This window comes from Oncorhynchus nerka, linkage group LG28, assembly GCF_034236695.1.
Source record: "Oncorhynchus nerka isolate Pitt River linkage group LG28, Oner_Uvic_2.0, whole genome shotgun sequence".
Lineage (NCBI taxonomy): Eukaryota > Metazoa > Chordata > Actinopteri > Salmoniformes > Salmonidae > Oncorhynchus > Oncorhynchus nerka.
The window spans coordinates 18,126,767-18,144,350 of record NC_088423.1 but is presented as its reverse complement, the minus strand read 5'-3'; the positions used below and the strand labels follow the sequence as shown (position 1 = coordinate 18,144,350).

At 42.2% G+C, this 17,584-nt stretch overlaps 1 protein-coding gene across 1 annotated transcript in view; it reads right to left on the bottom strand.

The window, feature by feature from the left end:
* Positions 1–3,482: 3,482 nt before the first annotated feature.
* LOC115112953 (ribosome-binding protein 1-like) overlaps positions 3,483–17,584 on the bottom strand; it is a 72,030-nt gene continuing 57,928 nt past the window's right edge. The window contains 5 exon segments of the mRNA XM_029640051.2: positions 3,483–4,402; positions 4,743–4,889; positions 5,734–5,832; positions 6,012–6,059; positions 7,533–7,625. Coding sequence (XP_029495911.2) covers positions 4,370–4,402; positions 4,743–4,889; positions 5,734–5,832; positions 6,012–6,059; positions 7,533–7,625 — 420 coding nt within the window. The 3' untranslated portion in view covers positions 3,483–4,369.

The following is a 17,584-nucleotide window of genomic DNA, read 5'->3' as shown; positions in this document are numbered from 1 at the left end:
CTTGCAACAGGCTCTTTCAACAGTTATGTACTGGGCTGGGTGCACCACCATCTGTAGCGCCATGCGATCGGGGGCTTAGCAGTTGCCATACCAAGCAGTGATGCAGCCAGACTGTTTGCGTCTTTGTGGACCATTTTAAGTCCTTAGTGATTTGGACACAGTGGAACTTAAAATCAAATCAAATGTTATTTGTCACATGCTTCGTAAACAACAGGTGTAGACTAACAGTGTATTACCTACGTGTTTCAAGCAAACCACCATAGTCACTGTGCCCAAGAACACCAAGGTAACCTGTCTAAATGACTACCGCCCCGTAGCACTCACATCTGTAGCCATGAAATCCTTTAAAAGGCTGGTCATGGCTCACATCAACACCATCATCCCAGAAACCCTAGGCCCACTCCAATTCGCATACCGCCCCAACGGATACACAGATGATGCAATCTCTATTGTTCAACACCATAGTGCCTTCCAAGCTCATCACTAAGCTAAGGAGCCGGGGACTGAACACCTCCCTCTGCAACTGGATCCTGGACTTCCTGATGGCCCGCCCCCAGGTGGTGAGGGTAGGCCTCAACACGGGGGCCCCTGAGAGGTGCGTGCTTGGTACCCTCCTGTACTCCCTGTTCACACAGGACTGCGTGGCCAACCACGACTCCAATGCCATCATTCAGTTTGCCAATGACAGCAGTGTTAGGCCTGATCACTGACAACGATGTGACAGCCTATAGGGAGGTCAGAGACCTGGCAGGTTCGTGCCAGGACAACAAACCCTTCATCAACATGGGCAAAGGAGCTTATTTTGGACTACAGGAAACAGAGAGCCGAACACACCTCATTCACATCGACAGGGTTGTAGTGGAGCTGGCCAAGAGCTTCAAGTTCCTAGTTGTCCACATCGCTAAGGACCTGTCATGGTCAAAACAAAGTCGTAACTAGGGCACGACAATGCCTCTTCACCCTCGGAGGCTGAAAATATTTGGCATGGGCCCTCAGATCCTGAAAAAGTTCTACAGCTGCACCATTGAGAGCAACTTGACTGGCTGCATCACCACTTGGTATGGCAACTGCTCGGCATCTGACCGCAAGGCTCTAGAGGTTAGTGCGTACAGCCCAGTACGTCACCGGGGCCAAACGTCCTGCCATCCAGGACCTCTATACCAGGCAGTGTCAGAGGAAGGTCCTAAAATTTGTCTAAGACTCCAGCCACCTAAGTCATACACCGTTCTCGCTGCTACCGCACGACAAGCGATACTGGAGTGCCAAGTCTAAGACCAAAAGGCTCCTGAACAGCTTCTACCCCAAAGTCTTAAGACTGCTGAACAGTTAATCAAATGGCTACCCGGGATTATTGACCACAGTTATTAATTTTTTTGCACTGACTCTCTTGCACTGGCTCTATGCACATTCACACATACTACACTGACACACACACGCATGCACACATATTGACGCCACATACACACAGCTGCTACTCTGTTTATTATATGGTACCAGTCAAAAGTTTGGACACACCTACTCATTCAAGGGTTTTTATACATTTTTACTATTTTCTACATTGTAGAATAATAGTGAAGACATCACTATGCAATAACACATATGGAATCATTGAGTAACCAAAAAAGTGTTAAATCAAAATATATTTCATATTTAAGTTTCTTCAAAGTAGCCACCCTTTAGCTTGACAACGGCTTTGCAAACTCTTGGCATTCTCTCAACCAGCTTCAAGAGGTAGTCACCTGGAATGCATTTTAATTAACAGGTGTGCCATGTTAAAAGTACATCTGTGGAAATTCTTTCCTACTTAATGCTTTTGAGCCAATCAGTTGTGTAAAGGTAGGGTTGGTATACAGAAGATAGCCCTATTTGGTTAAAGATCAAGTCCATATTCTGGCAAGAACAGCTCAAATAAGTAAAGAAAACAAAGGTCCATCATTACTTTAAGACATGAAGTTCAGTCAATTTGGAAAATGTCAAGAACTTTTAACGTTTCTTCAAGTGCAGTCGGAAAAACCATCAAGCCCTATGATGAAACTGGCTCTCATAAGGACCGCCACAGGAAAGGAAGACCCAGAGTTACCTCTGCTGCAGAGGATAAGTTGATTATAGTTAATTGCACCTCAGATTGCTTCCCAAATAAATGCATCAAGTAACAGACATCTCAATATCAACTGTTCAGAGGAGACTGCGTGAATCAGGCCTTCATGGTCGAATTGCTGCAAAGAAACCACTACTAAAGGACAACAATAAGAAGAGATTTACTTGTGCCAAGATACATGAGCAATGGACATTAGACCGGTGGAAATCTGTCCTTTGGTCTGATGAGTCCAAATATGAGATTTCTGGTTCCAACCGCTGTCTCTTAGTGAGACGCAGAGTAGGTGAACGGATGATCTCCGCATGTGTGGTTCCTGCCGTGAAGCATGGAGGAGGTGTGATGGTGCTTTTCTGGTGACACTGTCTGTGATTCATTTAGAATAAAGGCACACTTAACCAGCATGGCTACTACAGCATTCTGCAGCGATATACCATCCCATCTGGTTTGCGCTTCGACATAATTTGTTTTTCAACAGGACAATGATCCAACACACATCCAGGCTGTGTAAGGGCTATTTGACCAAAGAGTGAGGGAGTGCTACATCAGATGACCTGGCCTCCACAATCACCCAACCTCATTGTCCATTTGGAAGACCCATTTGCGACCAAGCTTTAACTTCCTGATTGATGTCTTGAGATGTTGCTTCAATATATCCACATAATTTTCCTTCCTCATGATGCCATCTATTTTGTGAAGTGGACCAGTCCCTCCTGCAGCAAAGCACCCCCACAACATGATGCTGCCCCCCAATTGTGCGGCGCCCTATGGGACTCCAGATCACAGCTGGTTGTGATACAGTTCGGGATCGAACCACGCCTCTAGCACGGAGATGCAGTGCCTTAGACCGCTGTGCCACTCAGAAGCCCCAAATGCGACATTTTAGTCAGTGTAATAGGGTTCCACCTTGTTCCTATATCGTCCTTGCTTGTTTGATGGCTCTGCAGAGGTTGTAGAGGGATTTATTGTACTTGTTTGTGTCCTCAGCTGTAGCTTCGGGGTTGGCTGCAATACACAGCCCTGTCCTTTATTTTAGCTCCAACCTCGGTGTTAATCCCGGGCTTTTGATCGAGGAAGCAGCGAGCATTAACTGTGGGGACGTCGGTGATGCATTTCATAATGAAGCCTGTGATGGAGGTGGTTAGCTCGTCGATGCTATCGGCGGAGTCCCAGAACATATACCTGTCAGTGCTAGCAAAGAAGTCCTGTAGCATAGCCTCTGATTGTGTGGCCGTTATGTGGCAGTTTATCCAAATTAGCTGGATGTTTATCAATATTAGCTGGCTAATGTAACAATCATGCTTTCTGGAACAGCCACAAGGTTTCTTTCATCAATCCTTTTTTAAATGTCAACAACAACAGGTTCAAGCAGGACTGAGTCATTACACATAGCTACATTGTAGTTTATTCTTTATCAAAGTCATTCATGTGTGTTGGCAGCCAGCTACTGCGCACACAGTACTGAAGGAGGCACTCACTGTATTGCATTCACCCATCCATTGTGTGTACCATAAAATCTACCCACCATTCAACCAACCTCTTAGAAAAGACACACACAAAATGTGTGTCCGAAATTGGCACCATATTTATTCCCTATATAGTTCACTTCTTTTGACCAAGGGCCCATTGCGTTTCGTCGAGGGCCCTGGTCAAAAGTAGTGTGCTATATAGGGAATAGGGTGCCATTTTGGATACAAACAAAGTAATTGCACAGGTCGATGTACGCATTAACGCACAATTGTTTTCCCTTTTAACACTGGACTCTGGTTGGGGGGGGGGTCATTGTGAATATAAGGCAGAGTAGGTAATAGGTTAACTCTGGTCCAGGGCGTTAATCGATAGCGATACAGGGCGTAGTGGAGGAACGTGCACTAATGCCCTGGACCAAAGCTAGTATTCGGTAGAACTTCTGACATAGCCAGAGTCATTGATGGAATGGAGATTTTTCTTCAACAAAGTTTTGTTTGCAGCATAGTCTTTTTTTCCTCATCATAGATCATACAATGAAATGTTCATAGCAATAGCTAAACATTTTGGTCCGGTTTCACAGACACAGATTAAACCTAGTCCTGGACTAAAAAGTTATTTTAAATGGAGATTCTCCATTGGCCATGCATCTGTGTCTGGGAAACTGGTCCTTTGATTCTTACAGGAGTTGCAGAAATCAACTACTACAGTACAAAGAAATAAGAATGGTTTTGGAATGCATAACTATGGTAATAGTAATCATATGAAGGCCTTTTTGGAATGTTTTAATGTCTTGTCTTCAGTCTCTTAAACAGACGTTCCTTCCTTCAGCACTGTGCTCTGAAAGTCAGACACAAAAATACACATTTACAACCACACCCAAACAATAAATACATGAATCAATCAAAACAATCATTGATGGACATTACAAAAAAATATAGAAAAGACATAACCACACCCATGCAGCAGTTCAAAACAGTATTACTGTAGTCATTCAGGCTAAGTGTGCAATAATAATAATAATAAATATTTTACTCTGTATTCCACTCAGCAGATGCAGATATCCAAAACAACTGTCAGTACAGTGAGTGCATACATTTTTAGTTTGGGTATGTGATCCCTGTGGGAATTGAACCCACAACCTTAGCATAATAAATGAGTAATAGATTGTCATGGCCACCTTGGTCTCATCAGAGTGGTCCTGTAGTGTGCGGTGTTTGTTCCTCTCTTTGGCAAGCTGCTCCTGAGTGGACTTTAAGAGCTGCTGGAGTTTGGTGGCTGCTTGGCCAAGATCTTTGATTAGTTTTCTCTCTTTCTGCAGGCGCTCCTGAGGAGAAAAGAAGAGGGACAGAAGGTGATCCTTCGGACCTCACACAACCGCCATCGGCTTCAGTTCTGACCAGGGCATGTATTCATAAAGCGTCTCAGAGTAGTAGTGCTGATCTAGGATCAGTTTTTCCTTTTAGACTATAGTGAATGGACAGGGGTGACCCATAGAGATGTATAACGATGGCAGCATTGAATAGGCTACTGTATATCCCATTATAGCATCTGTGACAGCATGGGTAGCGCTATTCAGGCTCCATTTTTAATTCATCAATTTGTTCTTCTACTACGTCTATGAGCTGGTAAACTAACTTTAATGAAGCATACTGCCACCTGGAGTGTGTTGTTTGAACAGGTATAAAGCCAAGGTTGGTGATTTATTGCCACCTATAGTTATGGAATATTAGCTCAAGAGTATGATTCATTGGCTGATTCCTCCTGATGACCTGGATGGAATCATGTGATCCTTCCTTGACCAATAATAAGTCCCACCCAGTTGACTACTTTAAAATTGTAAAAGTCCTCAATGGCAGTGCCCATGCTAAAACAGACATTTGGGCACAAGAGTCCTCACCCCCAGAGAGAGTTATAAATCCTAGATCAGAACTCCTATTCAGAGACGCTTGATGAATACTGGCGCTGGTCCACATTTAGCAGTCAAACGTTGTCCAATGTTGCAGGGTTAGGGTTAGAAATGTAATGAATAGAGCCAACATGATTACTATTTTTATTCTACATGTCAGAGAGGCATGTTTGTTCTACATAACAAATTTCTATCTGAAAGTTCCACAGCATTGTGTCCTGATGAACAAAGCCAAGGGTCATGTTCAGCGCTATGTGGGTACCTTTAGCTGGGCTACGTCCTCTGTGTCAGCCTGTGGGGAGTCTCCTGCCTCTTTCAGCAGGTCCAGCTGAGCCTGGAGCTCTGCAACTGTCTTCTGAGCCTGGGGGTGGGGAATTAAGACAAAACAGTCAGTCAGAGAAACAAGAAACAGTCAAACATACAGAGCCGACAAATCGCTGTGTCTAACTAAGCAATTTTGTTGTTAGCCAATGTCAAACTTGCTAGCAAGAGCTACCCTCTTCCGGTTGGTATGTAGTGAGGGGTGGGAGAGTTTAGTACCTGTTCAAACTCCTCTGTGGTCTGATTCAACTGGGACTGGACCTTGAGCTGCAGAAAATATAGTATAAGATGAATATCTGTACGGACACTAGAGATGTTGTATGTTCCTCCTTGCTACAGACAAAAATAGGTAAAAGCACTATAAAATGTTGTGACTTGCACACCCCCACACCACCCTGTGTCATGTTAGTGCCCACTTCACTCCACACCAGGCAAGATTCAGCGTCATGTCCAAAACAAACAGTGTGGTTCCTTCAGTGAAAAATCTCAAATCAGTGGGAAACTGAACCCAATGAGTGAGTGATCATGCTAAGATGAGAGTGATTAGAAGCCATGGTTAGAGTTAGCTGCAGCTGGTAGTCAACACACACTGGCTGGTTAAACACACACCATGGGTAGAGTTAGCTGCAGCTGGTAGTCAACACACACTGGCTGGTTAAACACACACCATGGGTAGAGTTAGCTGCAGCTGGTAGTCAACACACACTGGCTGGTTAAACACACACCATGGGTAGAGTTAGCTGCAGCTGGTAGTCAACACACACTGGCTGGTTAAACACACACCATGGTTAGAGTTAGCTGCAGCTGGTAGTCAACACACACTGGCTGGTTAAACACACACCATGGTTAGAGTTAGCTGCAGCTGGTAGTCAACACACACTGGCTGGTTAAACACACACCATGGGTAGAGTTAGCTGCAGCTGGTAGTCAACACACACTGGCTGGTTAAACACACACCATGGGTAGAGTTAGCTGCAGCTGGTAGTCAACACACAATGGCTGGTTAAACACACACCATGGTTAGAGTTAGCTGCAGCTGGTAGTCAACACACACACTGGCTGGTTAAACACACACCATGGGTAGAGTTAGCTGCAGCTGGTAGTCAACACAAACCATGGTTAGAGTTAGCTGCAGCTGGTAGTCAACACACACTGGCTGGTTAAACACACCATGGTTAGAGTTAGCTACAGCTGGTAGTCAACACACACTGGCTGGTTAAACACACCATGGTTAGAGTTAGTTGTGTATGGAGTAGACTGGACAGACTAGACAAACACAGTCTGGAGTTAGTGTGTGTTGACTATCTTGACGACTAGATTAACCTTCTGTTTCTTGTATTGCTGTAATGTTTTTATCAATCAAAATGTGTCAGTAAGAGAACAGGGGCCTTTTCTACTGTGATCAAATGGATCCCAACTCCACAGATACATGGTTTAACAGCAGGAGAGATACTCATTTAGAATATAGTCCATAGAAATAAAATCGAGTCATTTTATTTATGAGTTAGTCCCTATTTATGACATGCCAAGATGGCTGCCATTACTAGAACGTTTTAAAACCTCTGGCTGCTGTCTATGGTCATGACATCAGCCAGTAGTATTTGTATATCTCTCTATTCCCTGGTTGTGGTAACCATGGCTGTCCAGTGACCAGTTTCCAGAAAGTCTAGTACCCCCCCCAGTAGAACAGACAAGCAGTGAAGGGTGCCCCATGACCGATAACCTCCGGTGCACTCTGACCTCAGGCTCTGATTGGCTGTTCTGTGCCCTGGTTTCAGGGACTACCTCCTGGCTCTGAGCACACATCATCGCCTCGCTCAGCTGACCTCTGACCTGGAAAAGGAAGCTCCAAGGGTTAGGGACAAGAGGGGAGGGAGAGAATTGTGATACATACTAAGTAGACCTCAACAGGCAGCCCACTGCATTTCCTGTCAGGACCACAGGAGACAGGGGCAAACACACACAGTCTTGTTTAACGAACCTTGTGGGGATTGATTCCCATTCCCTATTTTCCTGGTGTACTGTATGGATGTAGATGTGTATAGCTAGTGTACCTATGGTGTACTGTATGGGTGTAGATGTGTATAGCTAGTGTACCTATGGTGTACTGTATGGGTGTAGATGTGTATAGCTAGTGTACCTATGGTGTACTGTATGGGTGTAGATGTGTATAGCTATGGTGTACTGTATGGATGTAGATGTGTATAGCTAGTGTACCTATGGTGTACTGTATGGATGTAGATGTGTATAGCTAGTGTACCTATGGTGTACTGTATGGATGTAGATGTGTATAGCTAGTGTACCTATGGTGTACTGTATGGATGTAGATGTGTATAGCTAGTGTACCTATGGATGTAGATGTGTATAGCTAGTGTACCTATGGTGTACTGTATGGGTGTAGATGTGTATAGCTAGTGTACCTATGGTGTACTGTATGGATGTAGATGTGTATAGATATGGTGTACTGTATGGGTGTAGATGTGTATAGCTATGGTGTACTGTATGGATGTAGATGTGTATAGCTAGTGTACCTATGGTGTACTGTATGGGTGTAGATGTGTATAGCTAGTGTACCTATGGTGTACTGTATGGATGTAGATGTGTATAGCTATGGTGTACTGTATGGGTGTAGATGTGTATAGCTAGTGTACCTATGGTGTACTGTATGGATGTAGATGTGTATAGCTATGGTGTACTGTATGGATGTAGATGTGTATAGCTATGGTGTACTGTATGGATGTAGATGTGTATAGCTATGGTGTACTGTATGGATGTAGATGTGTATAGCTAGTGTACCTATGGTGTACTGTATGGATGTAGATGTGTATAGCTAGTGTACCTATGGTGTACTGTATGGATGTAGATGTGTATAGCTAGTGTACCTATGGTGTACTGTATGGGTGTAGATGTGTATAGCTGTGTACCTATGGTGTAGATGTGTATAGCTAGTGTACCTATGGTGTACTGTATGGATGTAGATGTGTATAGCTATGGTGTACTGTATGGATGTAGATGTGTATAGCTAGTGTACCTATGGTGTACTGTATGGATGTAGATGTGTATAGCTAGTGTACCTATGGTGTACTGTATGGATGTAGATGTGTATAGCTAGTGTACCTATGGTGTACTGTATGGGTGTAGATGTGTATAGCTAGTGTACCTATGGTGTACTGTATGGATGTAGATGTGTATAGCTAGTGTACCTATGGTGTACTGTATGTGTATAGCTAGTGTACCTATGGTGTACTGTATGGGTGTAGATGTGTATAGCTAGTGTACCTATGGTGTACTGTATGGGTGTAGATGTGTATAGCTAGTGTACCTATGGTGTACTGTATGGGTGTAGATGTGTATAGCTAGTGTACCTATGGTGTACTGTATGGGTGTAGATGTGTATAGCTAGTGTACCTGTGGTGTATGGTGTACTGTGTATGGTGTACTGTATGGATGTAGATGTGTATAGCTAGTGTACCTATGGTGTACTGTATGGGTGTAGATGTGTATAGCTAGTGTACCTATGGTGTACTGTATAGCTAGTGTACCTATGGATGTGTATAGCTAGTGTACCTATGGTGTACTGTATGGATGTAGATGTGTATAGCTAGTGTACCTATGGTGTACTGTATGGATGTAGATGTGTATAGCTAGTGTACCTATGGTGTACTGTATGGGTGTAGATGTGTATAGCTAGTGTACTGTATGGATGTATGTGTGCTACTGTATGGATGTAGATGTGTATAGCTAGTGTACCTATGGTGTACTGTATGGATGTAGATGTGTATAGCTAGTGTACCTATGGTGTACTGTATGGAGATGTGTAGATGTGTACTGTATGGGTAGATGTGTACCTATGGTGTACTGTATGGGTGTAGATGTGTATAGCTAGTGTACCTGGTGTACTGTATGGATGTAGATGTGTATAGCTAGTGTACCTATGGTGTACTGGTGTACTGTGGTGTAGATGTGTATAGCTATGTGTACCTATGGATGTACTGCTATGGTGTACTGTATGGATGTAGATGTGTATAGCTGTATGGATGTAGATGTGTATAGCTAGTATGGTGTACTGTATGGATGTAGATGTGTATAGCCTATGGTGTACTGTATGGATGTAGATGTGTATAGCTAGTGTACCTATGGTGTACTGTATGGATGTAGATGTGTATAGCTAGTGTACCTATGGTGTACTGTATGGGTGTAGATGTGTATAGCTAGTGTACCTATGGTGTACTGTATGGGTGTAGATGTGTATAGCTAGTGTACCTATGGTGTACTGTATGGGTGTAGATGTGTATAGCTAGTGTACCTATGGTGTACTGTATGGATAGCTAGATGTGTAGATGGTGTACTGTATGGATGTAGATGTGTATAGCTAGTGTACTATGTGTACCTATGGTGTGTATAGCTATACCTATGGTGTATGGGTGTAGATGTGTATAGCTAGTGTACCTATGGTGTACTGTATGGATGTAGATGTGTATAGCTAGTGTACCTATGGTGTACTGTATGGATGTAGATGTGTATAGCTGTATGGGATGTAGATGTGTATAGCTAGTGTACCTATGGTGTACTGTATGGATGTAGATGTGTATAGCTAGTGTACCTATGGTGTACTGTATGGGTGTAGATGTGTATAGCTAGTGTACCTATGGTGTACTGTATGGGTGTAGATGTGTATAGCTAGTGTACCTATGGTGTACTGTATGGGTGTAGATGTGTATAGCTAGTGTACCTATGGTGTACTGTATGGGTGTAGATGTGTATAGCTAGTGTACCTATGGTGTACTGTATGGATGTAGATGTGTAGATGTGTATAGCTATGGTGTACTGTATGGATGTAGATGTGTATAGCTAGTGTACCTATGTGTACTGTATGGATGTAGATGTGTATAGCTATGGTGTAGTGTAGATGTGTATAGCTATGGTGTACTGTATGGATGTAGATGTGTATAGCTAGTGTACCTATGGTGTACTGTATGGGTGTAGATGTGTATAGCTAGTGTACCTATGGTGTACTGTATGGATGTAGATGTGTATAGCTATGGTGTACTGTATGGTGTAGATGTGTATAGCTAGTGTACCTATGGTATATATGGTGTACTGTATGGATGTAGATGTGTATAGCTATGGTGTACCTATGGTGTAGATGTGTATAGCTGTGTATATGGTGGTGTAGATGTGTATAGCTAGTGTACCTATGGTGTACTGTATGGATGTAGATGTGTATAGCTATGGTGTACTGTATGGATGTAGATGTGTATAGCTAGTGTACTATGGTGTACTGTATGGATGTAGATGTGTATAGCTATAGCTATGTACTGTATGGATGTACCTATGGTACTGTATGGGTGTAGATGTGTATGCTAGTGTACCTATGGTGTACTGTATGGGTGTAGATGTATAGCTAGTGTACCTATGGTGTACTGTATGGGTGTAGATGTGTATAGCTAGTGTACCTATGGTGTACTGTATGGATGTAGATGTGTATAGCTAGTGTACCTATGTATGGATGTAGATGTATAGCTAGCCTATGGTGTACTGTATGGATGTAGATGTGTATAGCTAGTGTACCTATGGTGTACTGTGGTGTACTGTATGGATGGTGTACTGTATGGATGTAGATGTGTATAGCTAGTGTACCTATGGTGTACTGTATGGATGTAGATGTGTGTGTATAGCTAGTGTACCTATGGTGTACTGTATGGATGTAGATGTGTATAGCTATGTACCTATGGTGTACTGTATGGATGTAGATGTGTATAGCTATGCTAGTGTACTGTATGGATGTAGATGTGTATGGATGTAGCTAGTGTACCTATGGTGTACTGTATGGATGTAGATGTGTATGGCTAGATGTGTACCTATGGTGTACTGTATGGATGTAGATGTGTATAGCTAGTGTACCTATGGTGTACTGTATGGTGTAGATGTATAGGTGTGTACTGTATGTGTAGATGTGCTAGTGTACCTATGGTGTACTGTATGGATGTAGATGTGTATAGCTAGTGTACCTATGGTGTACTGTATGGGTGTAGATGTGTATAGTGTGTACCTATGGTGTACTGTATGGATAGATGTGTATAGCTGTGTACCTGTACCTATGGTGTACTGTATGGATGTAGATGTGTATAGCTAGCCTATGGTGTACTGTATGGATGTAGATGTGTATAGCTAGTGTACCTATGGTGTACTGTATGGGTGTAGATGTGTATAGCTAGTGTACCTATGGTGTACTGTATGGATGTAGATGTGTATAGCTATGGTGTACTGTATGGATGTAGATGTGTATAGCTAGTGTACCTATGGTGTACTGTATGGATGTAGATGTGTATAGCTAGTGTACATGTGGTGTACTGTATGGGTGTAGATGTGTATAGCTAGTGTACCTATGGTGTACTGTATGGATGTAGATGTGTATAGCTAGTGTACCTATGGTGTACAGTATGGGTGTAGATGTGTATAGCTAGTGTACCTGGTGTACTGTATGGATGTAGATGTGTATAGCTAGTGTACCTATGGTGTACTGTATGGGTGTAGATGTGTATAGCTAGTGTACCTATGGTGTGTATGATGTGTATAGCTAGTGTACCTATGGTGTACTGTATGGATGTAGATGTGTATAGCTAGTGTACCTATGGTGTACTGTATGGGTGTAGATGTGTATAGCTAGTGTACCTATGGTGTACTGTATGGGTGTAGGTGTATAGCTAGTGTACCTATGGTGTACTGTATGGATGTAGATGTGTATAGCTATGGTGTACTGTATGGATGTAGATGTGTATAGCTATGGTGTACTGTATGGATGTAGATGTGTATAGCTACCTATGGTGATACTGTATGGGATGTAGATGTGTATAGCTAGTGTACCTATGGTGTACTGTATGGATGTAGGTGTATAGCTAGTGTACCTATGGTGTACTGTATGGATGTAGATGTGTATAGCTATGGTGTACTGTATGGATGTAGATGTGTATAGCTAGTGTACCTATGGTGTACTGTATGGATGTAGATGTGTATAGCTAGTGTACCTATGGTGTACTGTATGGATGTAGATGTGTATAGCTAGTGTACCTATGGTGTACTGTATGGGTGTAGATGTGTATAGCTAGTGTACCTATGGTGTACTGTATGGATGTAGATGTGTATAGCTAGTGTACCTATGGTGTACTGTATGGATGTAGATGTGTATAGCTAGTGTACCTATGGTGTACTGTATGGATGTAGATGTGTATAGCTAGTGTACCTATGGTGTACTGTATGGGTGTAGATGTGTATAGCTAGTGTACCTATGGTGTACTGTATGGAGTAGATGTGCTATAGTACCTATGGTGCTAGTGTACCTATGGTGTACTGTATGGATGTAGATGTGTATAGCTAGTGTACCTATGGTGTACTGTATGGATGTAGATGTGTATAGCTAGTGTACCTATGGTGTACTGTATGGATGTAGATGTGTATAGCTAGTGTACCTATGGTGTACTGTATGGTGTACTGTAGATGTGTGTAGCTAGTGTACCTATGGTGTACTGTATGGATGTAGATGTGTATAGCTAGTGTACCTATGGTGTACTGTATGGGTGTAGATGTGTATAGCTAGTGTACCTATGGTGTACTGTATGGGTGTAGATGTGTATAGCTAGTGTACCTATGGTGTACTGTATGGGTGTAGATGTGTATAGCTATGGTGTACTGTATGGATGTAGATGTGTATAGCTAGTGTACCTATGGTGTACTGTATGGGTGTAGATGTGTATAGCTAGTGTACCTATGGTGTACTGTATGGATGTAGATGTGTATAGCTAGTGTACCTGTGTACCTATGGTGTACTAATGTATGGTGTACTGTATGGATGTAGATGGATGTAGGATGTAGATGTGTATAGCTAGTGTACCTATGGTGTACTGTATGGATGTAGATGTGTATAGCTAGTGTACCTATGGTGTACTGTATGGATGTAGATGTGTATAGCTAGTGTACCTATGGTGTACTGTATGGATGTAGATGTGTATAGCTAGTGTACCTATGGTGTACTGTATGGATGTAGATGTGTATAGCTAGTGTACCTATGGTGTACTGTATGGGTGTAGATGTGTATAGCTAGTGTACCTATGGTGTACTGTACTAGTGTACCTATGGTGTATGGATGTATGTGTATAGCTAGTGTACCTATGGTGTACTGTATGGGTGTAGATGTGTAGATGTGTATAGCTAGTGTACCTATGGTGTACTGTATGGATGTAGATGTGTATAGCTAGTGTACCTATGGTGTACTGTATGGGTGTAGATGTGTATAGCTATGGTGTACCTATGGTGTACTGTATGGATGTAGATGTGTATAGCTAGTGTACCTATGGTGTACTGTATGGGTGTAGATGTGTATAGCTAGTGTACCTATGGTGTACTGTATGGATGTAGATGTGTATAGCTAGTGTACCTATGGTGTACTGTGGTGTATAGCTGTAGATGTGTATAGCTACTGTATGGATGTAGATGTGTATAGCTAGCTACCTATGGTGTACTGTATGGATGTGTAGATGTGTATAGCTAGTGTACCTATGGTGTACTGTATGGATGTAGATGTGTATAGCTAGTGTACCTATGTGTACTGTATGGATGTATATGTGTATATAGCTATGGTGTACTGTATGGATGTAGATGTGTATAGCTAGTGTACCTATGGTGTACTGTATGGATGTAGATGTGTATAGCTAGTGTACCTATGGTGTACTGTATGGATGTAGATGTGTATAGCTAGTGTACCTATGGTGTACTGTATGGATGTAGATGTGTATAGCTAGTGTACCTATGGTGTACTGTATGGATGTAGATGTGTATATGTAGTGTACCTATGGTGTACTGTATGGATGTGTAGATGTGTATAGCTAGTGTACCTATGGTGTACTGTATATGGGTGTAGGTGTATGTATGGATGTAGATGTGTGTACCTAGTGTACCCTATGGTGTACTGTATGGATGTGTAGATGTGTATGTAGGGTGTAGATGTGTATAGCTAGTGTACCTATGGTGCACCTATGTACCTATGGTGTACTGTATGGATGTATGTAGATGTGTATAGTGTACCTATGGTGTACTGTATGGATGTAGATGTGTATAGCTAGTGTACCTATGGTGTACTGTATGGATGTAGATGTGTATAGCTAGTGTACCTATGGTGTACTGTATGGATGTAGATGTGTATAGCTAGTGTACCTATGGTGTACTGTATGGGTGTAGATGTGTATGTGTACCTATGGTGTACTGTATGGATGTAGATGTGTATAGCTAGTGTACCTATGGTGTACTGTATGGGTGTAGATGTGTATAGCTAGTGTACCTATGGTGTACTGTATGGATGTAGATGTGTATAGTATGTACCTATGCTAGTGTACCTATGGTGTACTGTATGGATGTAGATGTGTATAGCTAGTGTGTACCTATGGTGTACTGTATGGATGTAGATGTGTATAGCTAGTGTACCTATGGTGTACTGTATGGATGTAGATGTGTATAGCTAGTGTACCTATGGTGTACTGTATGGTGTAGATGTGTATAGCTAGTGTACCTATGGTGTACTGTATGGGTGTAGATGTGTATAGCTAGTGTACCTATGGTGTACTGTATGGGTGTAGATGTATATAGCTAGTGTACCTATGGTGTACTGTATGGATGTAGATAGCTGTGTACCTATGGTGTACTGTATGGATGTAGATGTGTATAGCTAGTGTACCTATGGTGGTGTACTGTATGGATGTAGATGTGTATAGGTGTACTAGTGTACCTAGTGTACCTGGTGTACTGTATGGATGTAGATGTGTATAGCTAGTGTACCTATGGTGTACTGTATGGATGTAGATGTGTATAGCTAGTGTACCTATGGTGTAGATGTGTATAGCTAGTGTACCTATGGTGTACTGTATGATGTAGTATAGCTAGTACCTATGGTGTACTGTATGGATGTAGATGTGTATAGCTGTGTAGATGTAGATGTGTATAGCTAGTGTACCTATGGTGTACTGTATGGATGTAGATGTGTATAGCTAGTGTACCTATGGTGTACTGATGTAGATGTACTAGTGTACCTATGGTGTAGATGTGTATAGCTAGTGTACCTATGGTGTACTGTATGGGTGTAGATGTGTATAGCTAGTGTACCTATGGTGTACTGTATGGATGTAGATGTGTATAGCTAGTGTACCTATGGTGTACTGTATGGATGTAGATGTGTATAGCTAGTGTACCTATGGTGCTAGTGTACCTATGGTGTACTGTATGATGTAGATGTGTATAGCTAGTGTACCTGGTGTAGATGTGTATAGATGTGTGTACCTATGGTGTACTGTATGGAGATGTGTATAGCTAGTGTACCTATGGTGTACTGTATGGATGTAGATGTGTATAGCTAGTGTACCTATGGTGTACTGTATGGGTGTAGATGTGTATAGCTAGTGTACCTATGGTGTACTGTATGGATGTAGATGTGTATAGCTAGGTGTGTAGATGGATGTAGATGTGTATAGCTAGTGTACCTATGTATGGGTGGTGTACTGTATGGGTGTAGATGTGTATAGCTAGTGTACCTATGGTGTACTGTATGGATGTAGATGTGTATAGCTAGTGTACCTATGGTGTACTGTATGGATGTAGATGTGTATGTGCTAGCCTATGGTGTACTGTATGGATGTAGATGTGTATAGCTAGTGTACCTACTGGTGTAGATGTGTACTGTATGGATGTAGGATGTAGATGTGTATAGCTAGTGTACCTATGGTGTACTGTATGGATGTAGATGTGTATAGCTAGTGTACCTATGGTGTACTGTATGGATGTAGATGTGTATAGCTAGTGTACCTATGGTGTACTGTATGGATGTAGATGTGTATAGCTAGTGTACCTATGGTGTACTGTATGGATGTAGATGTGTATAGCTAGGATGTAGATGTGTATAGCTACCTATGGTGTACTGTATGGATGTAGATGTGTATAGCTAGTGTACTATGGTGTACTGTATGGATGTAGATGTGTATAGCTAGTGTACCTATGGTGTACTGTATGGATGTAGATGTGTATAGCTAGTGTACCTATGGTGTACTGTATGGATGTAGATGTGTATAGCTAGTGTACCTATGGTGTACTGTATGGATGTAGATGTGTATAGCTAGTGTACCTATGGTGTACTGTATGGATGTAGATGTGTATAGCTAGTGTACCTATGGTGTACTGTATGGATGTAGATGTGTATAGCTAGTGTACCTATGGTGTACTGTATGGATGTAGATGTGTATAGCTAGTGTACCTATGGTGTACTGTATGGATGTAGATGTGTATAGCTAGTGTACCTATGGTGTACTGTATGGGTGTAGATGTGTATAGCTAGTGTACCTATGGTGTACTGTATGGATGTAGATGTGTATAGCTAGTGTACCTATGGTGTACTGTATGGATGTAGATGTGTATAGCTGTATGGTGTACTGTAGATGTGTATAGCTAGTGTACCTATGGTGTACTGTATGGATGTAGATGTGTATAGCTAGTGTACCTATGGTGTACTGTATGGGTGTAGATGTGTATAGCTAGTGTACCTATGGTGTACTGTATGGATGTAGATGTGTATAGCTAGTGTACCTATGGTGTACTGTATGGGTGTAGATGTGTATAGCTAGTGTACCTATGGTGTACTGTATGGATGTAGATGTGTATAGCTAGTGTACCTATGGTGCACTGTATGGATGTAGATGTGTATAGCTAGTGTACCTATGGTGTACTGTATGGATGTAGATGTGTATAGCTATGCT